General features: G+C 44.7%; 1 protein-coding gene across 1 annotated transcript in view; it reads left to right on the forward strand.

Annotated features, from left to right (window-relative positions):
• si:dkey-225n22.4 (collagen alpha-1(XXI) chain) overlaps nt 1-19,218 on the forward strand; it is a 229,012-nt gene that overhangs the window by 62,548 nt on the left and 147,246 nt on the right. Inside the window, exons 8-10 of the mRNA XM_038810217.1 lie at nt 17,350-17,361; nt 17,488-17,571; nt 18,563-18,616. Coding sequence (XP_038666145.1) covers nt 17,350-17,361; nt 17,488-17,571; nt 18,563-18,616 — 150 coding nt within the window. The remainder of the gene's footprint in view (nt 1-17,349; nt 17,362-17,487; nt 17,572-18,562; nt 18,617-19,218) is intronic.

Here is a 19,218-nt window from a genome sequence, read left to right on the forward strand (position 1 = left end):
GCTGGTGGTCGGAGAATTTCGCCCCTTGTGTGTCCCCATGCTTCATCTCACTTAGTCCGTCAATATTTTGTGGTCAGCAGCAGAGAAATTGTAAGCTCTGTGCTGCCATGACATCGCTGCGCACCTGGAAAAGCAGCTATCTTTTCTGAAAATCTTCGCACAGCAGCACAGAAAATCTTCAAGTATTCACAGGTATACTGGCGGCTATAAAACTGAATTACCTGCTGACCCTTCAGGAATCAGGGATCATTTAATTTTCTGCAGGCCTTTAAATCCTGCAACAGCTTTCTCATCACAAGCCTACTTGTCGCTCGAGTCCTGCACATACTGTCGAGAGAGCCAAGCTCTTCTTTTGAGGAAGAAGTAGTCCCAATCTTCAATGATTGCATCAGGGCATAGTGATGTAAAGTACTAACTTGGAAGGCTCAAACAGTTTTTAATCAATGGGTAAAGGAGAGGGAGATCAAATGCAAAGTTTCAGATATCCTTAGGGATGCTTTAGAAGGTGAGATACGACTGGCAAATATTCAAGCTTTAAGTTCAATAAAAATGTCATCGTATTTCAGTCACTGGGAGAAAGCGGGGACAAAAATGATAGCTGTCATCTCACTGTGCTTCATAGTCAGGCATACATCGACATACATCGGCTCCAAGTTCATTAACCCTTTCATTTTAAAATTCCCATCCTTGTGTTAAAATCACTTCATGACCTTTCTCTGTAACCTCCTCCAGCCTTACCACCCACTCAGACCTTTCATCGACATAGAGCGGGATTTTCCGGCCCTGCCCACCGCTGGGATTATCCGGTTCTGCCAATGGTCAATGGACTTTTGGCTGGGCAAAACATTCTGCTCTTTGAATTAAGAGAAAGCCTTGGGATAAATATGTGGTGTTAAATGTGAAACATTACTCAGCAAATAAACAGGGCTGACGATCTAATGAATGGTTACATATCTCGGAACAAGTCAGGTTTTTATTTTATGACAAGATCACGAGATAGGTTGGGCGGGATTCTCCCTTCTGAGGACTGAGTCCCCACGCCGGCGGGAAAACTGGCGGCGACCACTCCGGCGTCAACAGCCACCGAAAGTGTGGAATTCTCCGCATTTTTGGGGCATAGATGGAAGCTGGAGGGGTTGGCGCCGCTCCAGCAGGCGCCGAAGGGCTGGCGTGATCTGCGCATGTGGGGAACGGCCGGCGTATTTTTGCGCATGCGCGGGGGGGTTCTCTTCTCTGCGCCGGCCCCCGGGAAAAATGGCGGAGCCCTACAGAGGCCCGGCGCGGAAGAAAGAAGAGCCCCCACAGAACAAACCTGCCCGCAGATCGGTGGGCCCCGATCGCGGGCCAGGCCACCGTGGGGCACCTCCCCCGGGGCCGGATCCCCCCACGCCCCCCACCCTCCCCCCCCAAGGACCACCCACGCATACTCATCTGCCAGGTCCCGCCGTGCGTGAGGTGAGTAATTCATGCCGGCCGGACTGGGCAAAAATGGACCGCCGCTCGTCCCATTGGGACCCGGAGAATCGGCGGTGCGGCCGCTGTCAACGGCCTCCGACCGTGTGGCGGGAGTCCAGCCGCCACCTGAAAAATGGCGCCAGAGAATACGGCAGCCAGCGTCAGGGTGGCAGGGCGGGATTCGCACCCCCCCCCCCCCCCCCCCCCCCGGGATTCTCCGATCAGCCGGGGCGGGGGTCGGAGAATCCCAGCCATTCATAAGTGCAAAGAAACTTAACTGCAAATAATAATAATCTTTATTAATGTCACAAGTAGGCTTACATTAACACAGTAATGAAGTTACTGTGAAAATCCACTGAAACCCTGAAGATCATAAATTGGTTGGAGAATAAAGGTTGTCACAACCTTGTTGCTTAATTTATCGCTCACTAAATGAGTGAAATAATTTTTTTTCCCTCTGTTTGAACCGACTTTTTCTGGGTACTATTACTTTGTTGGGTGCATGGAATCTACATATTACTTTCCAAAACTCTCAGTTTAGGGTCTTGGCGGGGTGGGGGGGGGAACCAAATCAGAACCTCCACAACTTTGCAGCTGAACCATTTATATAAACTTCCACGTTTTACACCCCAGTGTTGTAATTGTTTACTGAGCGAACGCAAATCCCAGAACCCAAACGAAGCCTTTTCATTTGCTGAGTTTAAGGTGATTAGTCCACCACTTTGTCTGGAGAGGGGACACACCTCGGGTAATGTACCACGTTGAGTTTGTCTCTCCACAAGTGTATAATGGGTTTGTACTGAGGCCCCAGTATTGAAAGTTGGCTGCATATTGGCCTGTCCCGAACCTGTTTAGCAAGGACCACCCTTGTTGGGGCAGCCCGAAGTCCCCCATTTGCCAGATGGGGTTTTCCGCTAGGAACTTGTTTGTGACTTCCCGTGTTTCCCCTTGCTTGATCTGAAGAATTTTCTGCTGGTAGACCTTGGCTTATTAAGGGTTCTCCATATGGGGCGCTGAGGTGGTAGGCGAGCAGTAGGTGGGTTAACGGGTTACCGTGGAGCGGTAAATGAGGTGCAGCATTGATGTCTTTAACCAGCTTGTGGCTTTGCTTCAATCGGGGGATGTGTGGGCCGTGATGTTTGCGAGGACAGGAAGCCGGGGAGGGCTGTTGAGTGGAAGTCTTGAGTTATGAGGCGTTCAGTTGAGTATCAACAAGATGTATGTGTGTGTGTATGTGTGTATGTAACATGATAGAGAAAGCGCTGAGGTTCACAGAATTGTGGCAGCCATGCCCCACGTCCAGCAATGTGTCGTTAGTAGATTGTTTCTGGTTTTGACCTACGTTGCTGCTTTCTTCAGATGTTCCCAGAGGCCCTTCAGCCCATCGTGTCTGTGCCGGCCATCAAGCACCCGTCTTTTCTAATTCTATTCTCCAGCACTTAGCATTTCAAGTGCTCACCTAAATACTTCTTCAATGTTCTGAGGGTTCCCACATCTACCACCCTTCCAGGGAGTGAGTTCCAGATACCCACTACCCTCTGGGCGAAGGGTTTCCTCAAATCCCCTGCGCCTGATCGTAAATCTATGCTTTCTGGTTACTGACCCGTCTACCAAGGGGAAAGACTTCTCCCACCTACCCTATCTATGTCCCTCATAATTTTGTACATATTAAAATTCCACCACATTACTGTGGATCAGGCCTGCCAGACCAGACAAGAGATTTCCTCCCCTAAAGGGCATTAGTGAAACAGATGGGTTTTTACAAGAATAGTTTCATGGTCGTCATTAGATGGTGAATCCAGATTCCACTATCTGCCACGGTGGGATGTTGAACGCAGGTCCCAAAGCATTATGCTGGGTATTTCGGTTACAAGTCCAGGGACAATACCAGTCCATCACTCCCCAATTTATATTTACATGCAGATTTTAAGAGGATATTAACCCAACCATTACTATTTACGTTGCACCTTCTTTGAAGAAGCAATTTCCTTGCAATTTAACGGAAATATATTTGCACTTCATCGTTGCGTCTCTCTGACAAGGCCAGTGAATGGATTACTGAATGGAAGCACTGAAGAAGTACCACCAGCAGTACCTTTGTCAGGTCTGCCAACTCCGAAAGACGGTTCAACAGCAGTCATAGAGTTTTACAGCACAGTAAGAGGCCCTTTGGCCCATCATCTCTGCATCAGCCATAAAGCACCGAACCATTCTAATCCCATTTTACAACACTTGGTCCCTAGCCTTGTATGCTCTGGCATTGCAAGTGCTCATCTAAATGCTGGTTTACTAGCTAGGGGCTGGTTTAGCTCACAGGGCTAAATCACTGGCTTTTAAAGCAGACCAAGCAGGCCAGCAGCACGGTTCAATTCCCGTACCAGCCTCCCCGGACAGGTGCCGGAATGTGGCGACTAGGGGCTTTTCACAGTAACTTCATTGAAGCCTACTCGTGACAATAAGCGATTTTCATTCATTTTTTCAAATGCTTCTTGAAAAAAAATGAAAATGAAAATCGGCAATTGTCACAAGTAGGCTTCAAATGAAGTCACTGTAAAAAGCCCCTAGTTGCCACATTCCAGAGCCTGTGTGGGGAGGCTGGGCCCACGCTTCTGGCCTTGTTCTGCTTGACAAGCCAGCTGTTTATCCCACTGTGCTAAACCAGCCCCCAATTGACATTAGGGTTCCCGCCTCTACCATTTTTCAGCCAGTGAGTTCCAGATTCCTACCACCCTCTGGATAAAAAAGTTTTCCTCAAATCCCCTCTAAATTTCCTACCCCTGACCTTAAATCTATGCCCTTGATTATTGGCCCGTCTACTAAGGGAAAAAGTTATTTCCTATCCACCCTATCTATATCTCTCATAATTTTGTACTCTCTCAAGCCAACTTTCCCAACATTGAGGAGTTAATCACTTAAGACCAGCTCTGCTGGGAGGGACATGCTCATGTGCCTGACGCCAGACTTTGTAATCATGGTACGTCTAGTGTTTCCACATCAGCAACCTTGCAGTGGAACAGGGACACTTTAAGAGACTGGGCACATAATGCGGCCGTTTGCCCAGGCAAATGGGCAGTGTAACATAGCAGCCTGTACTGTGAACATCTTCTTAATAAAGCTCTTCATTTGCTTGACCCTCTGGGGCCTGCAGACTTAATTTGAACACCTCCACATAATAATTGGCGATAAGGTAGGCAAACAGCGTTCATAGGCACCTGAAAGAAAAAGTCCAACAGCGTTTACAGATACCCGAAAAGAAAAATAAATCATTAAAATAGTCGCTACGCGAAAGCTGGCGCCGGGGGAGCAAAACAACGATTGCGGCCACCGGAGGAACCGAAAAATCATCGAGGGATCTGGAGAAAACAACTTTGGAAAGAAGCTTTACCCGAAATGATCCACAACAGCACCGGGAGCACCGGGAGTAGCAACTACCCTGTGACAACAGATTTAGAGCTGGGGGCGTTGTAAAACATGAAAGGAAAACTTAGGTTGAGCTGGGGTTGTGCCTTGGTTTGAGGAGAAAGGAAGCAAGGTAGTGCTAAAGTTAACCTGCTAAGGAGCCTGGTACAGCCTGAAAAGCCAGGCACAAAAACCTACAATGACATAGTGGGAAAAGTACAGGGCTACTATTCACCAAAACCTTCAGTCATCGCAGAAAGGTTTTTTTTTAATAAATTTAGATTACCCAATTATTTTTTCCAATTAAGGGGCAATTTAGCATGGCCAATCCACCTACTCTGCACGTTTTTGGGTTGTGGGGGCGAAACCCACGCAGACACGGGGAGAATGTGCAAACTCCACACAGACAGTGACCCAGAGCCGGGATCGAACCTGGGACCTCAGCGCCGTGAGGCGGTTGTGCTAACCACTAGGCCACCGTGCTGCCCCTCGCAGAAAGGTTGAGGTTTCATAAGCGCAGCCAAGAAGAAGGTGAATCAATTGCACAATATCCTGCAAAGACTGGTTGAACACTGCAAATTCGGGGATGTGTTAAACGATACCATCAGAGACAGATTAGTCTGTGGTTTTAAAAAATAAAATGAAAAATGAAAATGAAAATCACTTATTGTCACAAGTAGGCTTCAAATGAAGTTGCTGTGAAAAGCCCCTAGTTGCCACATGGCAATTCGGAATGGGTAATAAATGCTGGCCTTTTCAGCAACGCCCACATCCCATGAACAAATAAAACATCTTTTGAATTTTTGGTGAAAAAAAAATCTGTTTCCATTAGCTTTTCAGTAATTCTCAACTCTTAACACAAGCTAATTGCTTTCGGCACGGTGACCTTTTAGAACAGGGGTGGGCAAACTTTTCCGTGCAAGGGCCACATTCAGAAATTCACAATTTTAAAGGGCCGCATAGTATATTAAGTAAAATAATTACTTCACCCGATTATGATTCTGGGTGCCTCATATAGAACATATCGGCCCTCGACGTTGTGCCGAGCAATGATCACCCTACTCAAGTCAACGTATCCACCCTATACCAGTAAGTGACCCAACAGCCCCCCCCCATTAACCTTAAAAAAATGATTAAAAATTAAAAAAAAAATTAAAAAAAAATTTTTAATTTTTATTTTTTATTTTTAATGACTTGGTGGGCCGCATAAAGACCTTTGGCGGGCCGCATGCGGCCCGCAGGCCGTAGTTTGCCCACCCCTGTTTTAGAAGGATCATCATTGTCTGCAGAAGATTGAATGACATTTCAAAACAACAATCAGCCTTTGCTGTGATCACAAGATTACCACATTCATTTATCGATTGTTGCAGTTTGCTGATCAAAGTGACCTCAAATTTCAAAGAGTTAATTTTCACAGCCAGTCATAACACATGGATAAAATAGCATGAACTCTCGATCTATAGTTTCCCAACTTGGGGAGAATGCAACTGAAAATGAATAGGAAATGATAAAATCTTCAGCTGGCACCGGCATTCAAAACAAACATTGGATAAAGCTGGATAATTAGTTGCAGAATTGAAATATGTGCGGCATTTCTCAACTTCCCTTTTAATTTGTACCTTCTTTAGATGCTGTACATTGCCAGAAATATTCAGAACACACCAGGTTGTGAGTTGGAAATCACACATTGGAGCATTACCTGGTTACATGGCAACCGTTTGTCTCATAAGTCGATGGTTTTCGCAGTGATGGTCTTTTTTTAAATTTAGAATGCCCAATTGTTCTTTATTCCAATAAAGGGGAAATTTAGTGTAGCCAATCCACCTACCCTGTACATCTTTGGGTTGTGGGGGTTGTTATGTTCTGTAGACTGGCTGAAGTGAATGATAAACATCATAACATCTAGTTTAAATAATTCATTATGAAACAACTGTATGATAAAGATAATTAGGATAAACAAAATAATAAACTACCAACACTAATTAACTATTGTAGAGCTACTGCAAAATACGTCTATCATCCAACACGACCTACTCCCAACTCCCCAGCCACAGGGTCACATGGTGGGCTCACCACCATCTTCTTGAGGTCAATTTGGATGGTAATTAAATGCTGGCCCTCTGCTAGTGACACCCAGGCCCCCTGAATGAATAAATAACATTTTGTCACGGTGGAGTTGGACAGAGATGAGACCATTGATTACATAAAGACAAGGACAACAATTTAAAATTTGAGATGTTAAAGAACAGTAAACCAGTGAAGGTCTCATAAGACTGTGATGTGGTGCCAAATGGGATCCAATCAACAATAGTTTGGCGTGAGTAGGTATTTAGAGGTGGGGAGGCCAATAAGGAGAACACTGGTAAATTTACCTCTGGAGGTGGCAATTGTGTGTGAGGGTTTCAGTGACATACGTGAATAGGAAATTACGGAGATGGAAGTTGGATAATTCATGTGAAAGATGTGCTGCAAGAACTGATAGTTGAGCAGGATTCTGACGTGCAAACCAGATCAAAACAAATCTTATGGTGGAAGCAATTCAGGCAAATTATCTGGGCTGCATGGAAATTAAATAAATATCATCTAAATCAGTGAGTTGTGCGATCATCATCTATCATTCCAGACTCTTTTAAACATACCTACAGTATAGCTTTATTTAGATTTCCACAAAGCGTTTGAGAAGGTTCCACGTGAATATTTGTAACTAAACTACCACAGATTAGGACTGATTGAAGAAAATAATTAAAAAGGAAAGGTGGCGCAGTGGTTAGCACTGCTGCCTCACCGCGCCAAGGACTCGGGTGCAATGTCAGCCCCGGGTCACTGCCTGTGTGGAGTTTGCACATTCTCCCTGAGTCTGCGTGGGTTTCGCCCCCACAACCCAAAGATGTGCAGGGTAGGTAGATTGGCCACGCTGAATTGCCCCTCAATTGGGAAAAAAAAATTAAAATATGATAAAAGAAAGGGATTCATTCCATGTGGGCAGAACGGTAGTACAGTGGGCAGCACAATTGATTAACAGCTCAAGAGTCCCAGGTTCGATTCCCAGCTTGGGTCACTGTCTGTGTGGAGTCTGCACGTTCTCCCCGTGTCTGCGTGGGTTTCTTCCGGGTGCTCCGGTTTCCTCCCACAATCGAAAGATGCGCAGGTTAAGTGGATTGGCCATGATAAATTGCCCTTAGTGTCCAAAGAGGTTAGGTGTGGTTACTGGATTATGGGGGTAGGGTGGAGGTGTGGATCTTAAGTTAGGTGCTCTTTCCAATGGCCGGTGCAGACTCGATCGGCCGAATGTCCTCCTTCTGCACTGTAAATTCTATGATTGTGATATAATAGAGGAAATGTTGATTGTATCCTAAATATTTCCCCAACGCTTTCAGTCTCCATAAATTATATGGCTCCTGGAACCAGCTCGAACTTAGCCAAGCTTGCTGTTTGCTCCAAAATTGGTGGAACAGCAGAAACAGGAGAAGCAATGTAAGACTTTAGTGAGAATTTAAATCAGTTATATTCTTGTGCAGATAAAGTTAATTCAAATGTAATACAATTATGAAGCATCACACATAAGCACAGGAGACTGAATAGTAGGTAAAAGCAAAATACTGCAGATGCTGGAAATCTAAAATAAAAACAGAAAATGCTGGATAAACTCAGCAGGTCTGGCAGCCTCTGTGGAGAGGGAGCCCGCCTAATGTTTCGAGTCCATATGACTCTCCTACAGAACTGAAAAGGGATAGAAATGTGATTAACTAAATACTTGAAGAGTCGGGCAGAATGGAGATAGGTGATAGGTTGGTGCAAAAGAGAGATTGCCAAAGATGTATTTATTACCAATCCCTAATTGCCCTTGAACTATGTGCATTTCAGAGGGCATTTAAGAGTCAACCACATTGGCTGTTGGGCTGGAATCATATGTAGGTCAGACCAGGTAAGGGCAGCAGATTCCCTTCCCTAAAGATCAGGTGTTTTTTTTTTCAACAATTAATAGTGGTTTCATGACCATCATTAGACTTTTAATTGCAGATCTTTCATTGAATTAAATTTCACCATCTATCATGGTGGAATTTGAACCTGGATCCCCAGAGCACCTGGTCTCTGGTTTGCTAGTCCAGTGACAGTACCACTATGTCACCATCTCCCCAATGTGGTTGAACTCAAAGTTGAGTACAGAAGGCTGTAATGTGCTACGGGGAAATTTGAATTCAATTTTTTAAAATTCTGGAATTAAAAGACTAATGATGATCATTATTGATTCTCATAAAAACTCATCTGGTTCACTAATGTCCTTTGGAGAAGGAAATCTGCCATCCTTAACCTGGTCTGGCCTACGTGTGACTCCAGATCCCCAGCAATGTGGTTGATCTTAACTGACCCCTCAAGGGCAATTAGGGATGGGCAATAAATGCTGGCACAGCCAGCGACGTTCACGTTTCATGAACAAATAAATTGGAAGATGAGGTGTTGGTCTTCAAATTCGCGTTGGGATAGTGGATACATTGCTTTCAATTTCTGGATAATTTGTTGAAACCGATTTGAAAAATAGCAAGAAGAAAGCGAGGACATTTCTTCAATTTAAACCAAGGCAGTAAAACTACAGGACATAAATTAAAATTAGTAAGGTAAATTTAAACAAAAACATTGAAAATGTCCAAAAATGATGTTCGGAATAAATAAATCAATAAAGACAAAAACATTGAGGCTATTTGGAGTACAATTAAATGCCAAATGGGGGTCTTAACTTACTGAAGTGATAGAGCGTTATCGTTGCTTTTTATAATGTTTACATCTGTTGCTAATGCCATTCTAACTGGCCGGACGTTTTCAGGTGCACCTCCATTCTTAACAACTGGAATCACGGATATCTGCGAGGTGCTACTATATTCTCATAAAATATTCTTCATAACCACAACAATCTATAACTTGCAAACAATGATAAATTAGCTAAAAGTTAACCTACCCCTTTCTGATCAGCCAATGTTTAGATAGGAACATACCCAAAGAAGATTGAATTTATTTTTCTATTTGCTGTTACATGGTTCTCCATGTTTTGAATCATCCATCATTAACAATATTTTAAAATATTCTTTGTATTCTCTGCTTCTTTAAATCTAGATTTGTAAACGTTTTGTTTAGAAAACTCCAAAGTATATCATGGAGTTCCCCTGGCCTACAACTGTTTTATTAATTTTGGTTATGAGGAGCACAAGAGTCTCCCTTTCAGGTGTTATTCTACAGAGGCCTTACGCACTTTTAATCAAAAACAAAAGGCAGGATTCTCCCAGTCCCGCGCGTGGCGGCGGTCGCGGGCCGCTGTACGTGGCTGGGCCGCTGAACGCGGCCAGGCCGCCGATTCTACGGCCCGGATGGGCTGAGCGGCCGCTCTAAAAAGGCAGAGTCCCGCCGGTGCCGTCCACACCTGGTTGCAGCCGGCAGGAACTTTGCGTGCATGGTCGGGGGGCGGCCTGTGAGGGGGGGGTGCTCCGACCCCGGGGGGGGGCCTCCGATGGGGCATGGCCAGCAATCGGGGCCCAGCAATTGGTGGGGCGGCCTCTTGCTCCCCGTGCCTATTTCCCTACCCGCCGTCCCCTGACCTCCCGCGCCATGTTGCGTCAGGGCCAACACGCTGAGGGAGGCCAACGCGCATGCGCAAGTTGGCGTGGCGCACAGTCCGCGCCGGGATGGGAGGCTGGAGCGGCGTGAACCACTCCAGTGCCATGCTGGCTCCCTGTAGGGGCCAGAATCGGTACTCCCTGCGGCCCGTTCACGCCATTGTGAAACGCAGGTTTAGTTAACATTTTTATAAACAAACACGGTAAGCATTTTTATCAACTATCAACATAAATACCCCACACAGCTACAGTACTCGATGTATAACCCTTAATAAATTTCCCCTTTGACTGTTTCAATTTAATAACTACATCCCATAAACCAAAAAACACTTTTACCAAAATAGTAGGTAACTGTAATTATTGATTTTCTTCCTTGGAATGATTCTGTACAATTGAAAATAGAGAGACAGGCCAAAATACTTCTCTTTCTGATCCTTCAGCAGCCAAATGTGAAAACAAAAGTTTAAAAAAACTCCGAGCCACAGAACAGCCCAAACCAAAACGCAAGTAAGCCCCAGAGCCACAGCCCAGCTCCACCCACATAATGACATCATTGAAGCCATGTGATAAGACAAAACATTTCTTAAAAGGACAATTGTTAATGCAGATCAATCAGAATGTTTGAAAGTACAATTAAACACTTTTCACTTGATCATTATTTCACTCTTTCATTAATATCATAAGAAAAGGCACAGGCAGGGAAGGAACACCCATGGGTACAGTAATATTGGGAATGTATCATCTAAAAAGTGTCTACATATTAATCCCTACTCATATGTCTTTGTTGCAGGATTTATCATAGAATCCCAACAGTGCAGAAGGAGTCTATTTGGCCCATCGAGTCTGCACTGACCCTTTGAAAGAGCACCCTCACCTAGGCCCAATTCCCCCTTTATCCTGTAACTCCGCCTAGGGACAATTTAGCATATCCAATCCAGCTAACCTGCACATCTTTGGACTGTGGGAGGAAACCGGAGCACCCGGAGGAAACCCACGCAGACATGGGAAGAATGTGCAGACTCCACAGAGATAGTCGCCCGAGGTCAGAATCGAACCCGGGTCTCTGGCGTTGTGAGACAGCAGTGCTAACCACTATGCCACTGTGCTGCCCCTATCCTTTTGATATTTGATTTATCTAGATTTATTTTTGGAATAGTTCCATAGCTATGCTTAATTTCTAATTCTCTCTTTATAAACGTTCCCACCCCCTCTGCCTTCCACTCTATCAGGAATGTAATCTACTCTCATACTCTGCTTGTGTTGTTTATAACTAACCACATTGATTGAGGTGTGCAAGACAGTGGTCTAGAATGGCTCACACTGTAATTGTTCTTGAACTGAGGTGAGGCCTCCACGTGGCTTGCGGTGAAATACCTGGGGCCAGAATTCCCTCTCCTGAATCAGGATAGAATGCGGGTGGGATAGCAACAAAATGGCGGACTGCTTGCTCCCCTGCCACCTGCGTTCCCGACTCTGATGATATGATATTCCCAAAGGGGGGGGGGGGTTGCTGGGGGGGGGGGGGGGGGGGGGGGGGGGTTGCTGGGTGGAAAAGTGATGTTGTTTATTAGGCAGGTTGAGGTTGGCAGGGAATTGGTTAAGAGCTCATCTTGTGGCCTCCCATGATTTTCGTGGGGGTAGACGGCCATGAGGAGCTCTTTGATACTGACCAGCTGCTGCCTGGCGGGAGGACGGAAGGCTGCACTGAAACTGTTTTACTTAATCAAAACATGTGGAAGCTTGGGGAAACAGTGCTGAGCAGTAATAACATTTTAGTAAACAGCCTTTCTGTTCTCTATGTGGGGTTTTGTAGTTGTATGTAATGTCTGTTTAAGAACCGAGTCATGTGACATGAGTGATGTCATTGGCTACCTCGCGGGCGTTTGCCCTTAGGCTAGTACCAGCCTTTTTACAGTGAAGATCTATTTAGTAAATCTCTGTTAATGTTGCTTTCAACTCACCTGTATCAGCAATCTATATTTCTTTTGCGCTGTCAGTCGAAAGATACAATACTTTCCCTGCCATATCCTGGGTCCAACTCTTAGAACATAGAACATAGAACAGTACAGCACAGAACAGGCCCTTCGGCCCTCAATGTTGTGCCGAGCCATGATCACCCTACTCAAACCCACGTATCCACCCTATACCCGTAACCCAACAACCCCCCCCTTAACCTTACTTTTATTAGGACACTACGGGCAATTTATCATGACCAATCCACCTAACCCGCACATCTTTGGACTGTGGGAGGAAACCGGAGCACCTGGAGGAAACCCACGCACACAGGGGGAGGACGTGCAGACTCCACACAGACAGTGACCCAACCGGGAATCGAACCTGGGACCCTGGAGCTGTGAAGCATTTATGCTAACCACCATGCTACTCTGCTGCCCTTCAGTTGCCGTCGTGGTCACTTTGGAGATGAAGATCCATTCATTTTATTTTAACATGGACGCAGCCACGGGACCTCCTACCGATTTGTGCCAGAACATGGGCCACTTGCCTTGTGTTCCGCCTTCGTCTCTGCATCCCCCCCCCCCCCCCCCCCCCCCCCCCCCCCGATGTCCCCCTCTCAACCCCCACAAATCCCACAGCCACTAATTGGGTGGAAGACCCATTTCTGGGGCCATTAAGACCCCGACTGAAAATCACACTTCACAGCATCGGTATCAGAGCTGGGTTCATGGCCCTGAATCAAACTACCTTCCCAATTCCCATCTTGAGTGGGAATACTAGTTTCTGACTGGGGCGGATCTACGCGGAAACTAATGAAGCTTAAGCTTCAGGGCCCCTAATCCCGGAGGGGCCCCAGAAGCGACTTTAGTCCGCATTGCTCATGAGGAGAAGTGGGGCTCACCAAATAATGGAAACTTCATGGGGGCCATTGAACTTATTGCAGAGTTTGACCCATTTTTACATGAACATCTCGAGAAATGTAAAAATGAAAAAGTAAATGCTACTTACCTATCCAAACCCGTGTATGAAGAATTGATAGAAATAATGGGACAATATGTGCAAGATGAAATTGTGAATCAAATCAACAGCCTAGACACCAAATACTACTCTATTATTGTTGACACTACGCCTGACCTGACACATGTTGACCAGCTGATAATTGTGGTTCGATACTGCTATAATGGAAAACCCTGTGAGAGATTTTTAACATTTTTACCGATAGAAAACCATTCATCCACGACCTTGTTCAACAAAATACTGTCCTGGGTGAACATAAGGTTTCACTTGACAATATCCGTGGTCAGTCCTAACATGAAGGGCTCAGAGAAAGGGCTGCAAGCTCTCTTTGAAAACATTAACAGGGACGCAGACTATGTACCATGTGCAGCCCATTCACTTAACCTTGTTGGAGAAAAGGCAGTGTCTGCTGTACCTGAAGTTGTTGACTATTTTGGCATTTTGCAGGAGCTGTATGTTTTCTTTTCTGGATCTCCACGAAGATGGGGGATTTTAAACACACAGGGCAATCAACATTTTTCTCTAAAGAGCTTAAGTGTAACTAGATGGTCTGCACACTGTGAAGCAGTCCGGGCAATTAAAAATGGATATATGGGCATTTTACAAACTCTCAAACATATTTTTGAAGACTCAGAAGAGAAGCCTGAATGTAAACGAGATGCAAAGAATTTATACCACAAGTTGGTAAAGCTGGAATATGCTATTTTAACAATCGTTTGGGAAGAAGTGCTGGAGCGTTTCAACAAAACAAGTAAGAAACTCCAAACCCCTGGTTTTGATGTATTTGAAGGTTATCTTCTGCTATCATCTTTACTTTCGTTTGTTAAAGAACTCAGAGAAAATTCAGCCGATAGGATTGCACACTATGAATCAGAAGCAAAAGGTTTGTGTGAAGATATCACCTCGAGTTATTCTGATGCTTCCAAACGCATGTTACAAGGAAATTTTCAGATGGAACAAGAGGTATTGCTTCTTTGAGAGGAGCTGACAAATTTAAGATAGAAGTTCTATATCAACTCTATGACTGCTTGATAATCCAGTTACGCAAGAGGATTGACCCATATGAGCAGACTGCGAAAAGGTTCAAGTTCCTCTCAGAATTGGTGAACAATTCTGAAATTGATGAGGACACTATTAAACTTATAATATCGTATTACAAAGATGATATTGACCACAAATTAGTAAACGAGTGTTATCAGTTCAAAGAATATTTGCACCTCAGGAAATCCCAGAATCCAGAAGAAAACACGCCATCTAAAATGCAATGTGCAGAAGTTCTTCAGCTTATTTGTGAGCAACACCTAATTGAAGTGTTTCCCAATATTACTACCGCGCTTAAGCTGTACTTGACAATGCCTATCATGAGCTGTGAAGCAGAAAGGAATTTTTCAAAGCTATCCTTTATAAAGAACAAATTTTGATCTACCATGACTGAAGAGCGCTTAAATTTTTTTTTCTGAGGGCCACGAAGAATCCAGCACGAGTCTTCAGGATACAAAGAAATAACATTTATTTACAATAACATATATATATACAACAGCAGCAACTTCCCTTGCAGCTCACGCCTCTCTCTCTCTGCTGGTTCCAAACTGGCCAGCTCTATTTATGCAGGGAGTCTGCTAATGATTTCTCCGCCCCCCCCCCCCCCTCATTGGGGAAGCTCATACTCCCATAGGATTGTGGGATTGTCATTAGTCCCCAGCCAGTGGTAAGCAGGCAGGTTATAACATTCTTTATGCATATTGTCTCTAGAAAATGACATTGCAAGGAAGCACTCATGACAAAACTGTAGGTGAATATGTTGCTAGAAAAACCAGAAAAAAAGAGTCTTTTGTAAAATGTGCTTCATGTAGTATGTATTCTCATAGGTGTCTAAAATAAAAGATTATATTGACTGTGGTCTTTTCTATGTTTTATTTCATCATTCTATGATGCATCATGCATGTATATAACATTTCCCTAATTTTCATCCCCCATAACTCGAAAACTATAAGGCATAGGAATTTTTTATTCACACCAGTGACTTTGACTTGTGAGATAATCCAGTACAGCAATTTTAATCAAAATCTGAGATGCAGTGGTTAAATTTTTAAAAGATTTGTGGTGATCTGTTGTGGAACAACCCCATTGAAGAAGATAACAGTGGCCTAACAGACCTCATTGCTGGTTGCGAAGGGGCCCCCATAACAGTTCCAGCTTCAGGGCCCCAAAAATGTAGGTCTGCCACTGGCTTCTCACCTTTACGATACGTGGCAGAATTCTCCAGTTGGAAGCCCGCTGTGGGGATGAGGAGAATCCCAACAATTACTGGAGAACAGGACAAGATAATCAGGGATGAAGGGGAATAACCAGGAAGATTGCATCCAAACTCCCACTGAAAACCTCAGCTGCAATCAAGGCCTTTGATGGATAATTGCTGGCCTTGAACTAGATTGGAGGGTGAAAAACTCACACAAATGCCACAGGTCAGCTGTGAAAGTTAACAGGAGCCCCCATTGGGGCTGGTTTAGCTCACCAGGCTAAATCGCTGGCTTTTAAAGTAGACCAAGCAGGCCAGCAGCACGGTTCGATTCCCGTACCAGCCTCTCCGGACAGGCGCCGGAATGTGGCGACTAGGGGCTTTTCACAGTAACTTCATTGAAGCCTACTCGTGACAATAAGCAATTTTCATTTCATTTCATTGTGAAATTAAGACCAGAGAATCTCGCCCTCTGTGTTTTGAGTCCTACTTCTTTTTATCTTTTATTTATAATATATTCACGTCTTTCCCTGAATTAAAGATCGCTTCTTGTTACCCAAAATTGAACTTCCATTTCTGTGATTTTTCTGTTAACCTTTATGTCTTGTTAAAAATGTGTCCGTTGTGCATTGCACTAACAATACAGAATCAATTTAAGACCCTAAGAATTTAAAACAGAATGCTCCATATTTACTTGTATGAGAAAGGTCCAGTGTGTAAACTTTATAATCGCTTCAGTGCTTTATTTTTGTCTGAAGATATGTTGAATGTTTCTTCCGGTGCTTTGTCTTGTTGTCAAATCTCTGTGTTTTCATTCAGAAGAACCAGCTAGACTGCGATTGATAACATCTGTTCAAATCTCAATTGCAAAACTTTGCTGTGTTTGTATTACTTTTCATGAACCAGAAGAGTTTTATTTTCTCACAAGATGCCTTTAGTCGCAATCTGCATCAAATATGGTAGATTTGCATTGCATTTTTTATGCATTATTGAAAACAAGCAGAAAAAAATCGGCGGTAAATTCCCGAGTCTACAAAAATAATGCTTGCGTGCAAGGAAATGGAGGGTTTTTCAGATGGTAATTTAAGTTTACAATTTTAAGGTTGAAAAAAAATCGGGCTTCCCTCTTCTTGATATTAGCTCAGTTGGCTAGATGGCTGGCTTGTGATGTGGAGCAATGCCAACAGTGTGGGTTCGAATCCTGTACTGGCTGAAGTTATTCATGAAGGCCCTGCCTTCTTAATCCTACCAGAGGTGTGGTGACCCTCAGGTTAAATCACCACCGGTCGGCTCTCAAAGTGGAGAGCAGCCTATGGTCCTCCAGGACTGTGGTAACGTTGACATTTATTAACGAATTGGTTTCTCTAGTTCCCCAGCCGTGAGTTTCTCGGCAACGCACCATTTGCTGGCGGCAGGATTCTATACGCCCGTCACTTAAAAATGGGATTTTCCATTGAAGCCATCCCACATTGCCGGGAACCCCCCCAGGAACTCCCCCCCCCCCCCCCCCCCCCCCCCCCCAACCCCGGGCGGGGGCGTGTTGGCAGTGGGAACAGAGAATCCCAACAGCCGGCCAAGATTTTCCAAAGTGCTTTACAGCCAATCCTGAAGCATGATCACTGTTGTATTGATTGTTTTATCACAGTACTAATTTTGTTTATATTTTCTCTTATTTAGGATGACGAGAGGGTGAGTAATATTTCAATGTATCTTAGGCAGGAAGAGAAAAAAACTCTTACCGATTCTTTAATGCCGATTTTGCTCCTTGACCAAAGGTGATTAATACCAAAATCCTTTCTTTGAATTTTGGTTAAGTGTCCGCCTGACAGAATGGCGCCCAAGGCAGATTGCACATGCCCAGCAGGCCCACCTGGATTACAAGGCAGTCCTGGAAGAAAAGTAAGTTAACCATTGGGTACCTAAATCAGGAAGATGCAACCACTCAGAACATTGCATGAATCGCAGATTCAAAGTTGATTGAATTTGTGCATTGTATTGGCGATATATTCTATCTTAACTTACAATTATTGCACTCTGTTCAACAGTTCAGACACTACTTTAGTGTAACAGTAGCGTTCTGAGTTTTGAATTTTATCTTATGTATATATAAGTTAAGACTCTATTGTAGTGTAACAGTAACATTCTGAGTTTGTGATTTATATTTTATATATATTATGTTAAGACACTACTGTAGTGTAGTGTTTATGTCGGTGTCCTCTGTAAGGTTTGTTGCTCTGTAATGTATCGCTTTTCACTTCAGATATCCTGATTGGGTTTATTTTTCATTTTACGATGAAGTTCCAGCAGTGCGTGACCCTTTGAATTTGTCTCAATACTGACCCATTTCGCTGGGTTGGAGACCATTTTTCATGCACGCAACCGTAAGAGGGCAGAAGCACCCCGAAGAATGTGCCACGGGCCTGCCCAAGGAAGGCCACGCCTAAGCCTTCAGCAATTAAATGCTGAGCCTGTTTTGGAAGGTGCACGTTTCTGTCTCTGGGTCCCATTGCAGCTACTTCCTGGAACCTACTGCCACCTTTCACTTGGTAGCTCTGCCAAGGGGCACAAAGTGGGGCAAATGTGGGGGGGGGGGTAGCAGGGTGGTGGGGGGGGGCAGGAAGCTGCCATCAAAGTGTGAATGATTGGTTCCCTTTTGTGGGAGCCTAGGGTTAACAAGGAACTAAATGGATGGGAAATTTCTCAGAGTCACTTCAATTCTGCATGGAATATTTTGATGGATGTGTAGTGGAAATCGGATGTGTATGCTTTTAACATCTCTGCCCCCGATCGCCTCCTACTAATTTTGGCCAACAAGGATTTAGAGACGTGTGTGTCATGCAGCACAGTATGTCGGGGCTTAATAATCCATGTGGTTTGTTTCTTTTACTAGGGGGATAAAGCAGAACCTGGCAAACCAGGAAAATCAGGAATGAATGGTGCGCCAGTGAGTATTATTCCATTTCCTGTATCATCTCTGTATGTTTATAGGGTAAGTGATCTGTGCACAAGGCTGCATTTTACGTTTCCCACCGGAAGTTTGAAGAGGGTGGGCGGGTGCAGGTAAAATACAGTGGGTGGCCTTCCCACCGCCTACCCGTCCACCTCGGCCCTGTCTGACATTTTATGGGAGATAGGGGAGATGTCAGATGGCCTGCCAATCGAGCCTTTGAGGCCCCTAAGTGGTTAATCAATGACTGCTTGAGGCCTTCATGCTGTATTTTACCAGCGATGGAGGGATGCCCACATTATGCGTGAAGCCTGGCAGTTTTAGCTGCGTGGTCTGGTGTCAGACAGTGTTGGGAGAGGTCCTTGCAAGGCCCCTGGGACCCATCTGAGGCCATCTTCCAGCCCTTTGACCCTCTCCGTGGCCTCTTGAACCCATTCCCCCACCTCTCCAACCTGCCCTCGCTAACATGCCAGCCGTCCAGACTTACCTGGTTTGCTTAGTGTGGTCGCTACCAATCCTGGCTGGTGCTGCTGTGACTACACAGCAACAAGCTATCAAATTGGCCAGCAGTTCTCTAAGGCAGGACTTCCTCCGGGCAA

Source organism: Scyliorhinus canicula, chromosome 10 (genome assembly GCF_902713615.1).
Source record: "Scyliorhinus canicula chromosome 10, sScyCan1.1, whole genome shotgun sequence".
Classification (NCBI taxonomy): domain Eukaryota; kingdom Metazoa; phylum Chordata; class Chondrichthyes; order Carcharhiniformes; family Scyliorhinidae; genus Scyliorhinus; species Scyliorhinus canicula.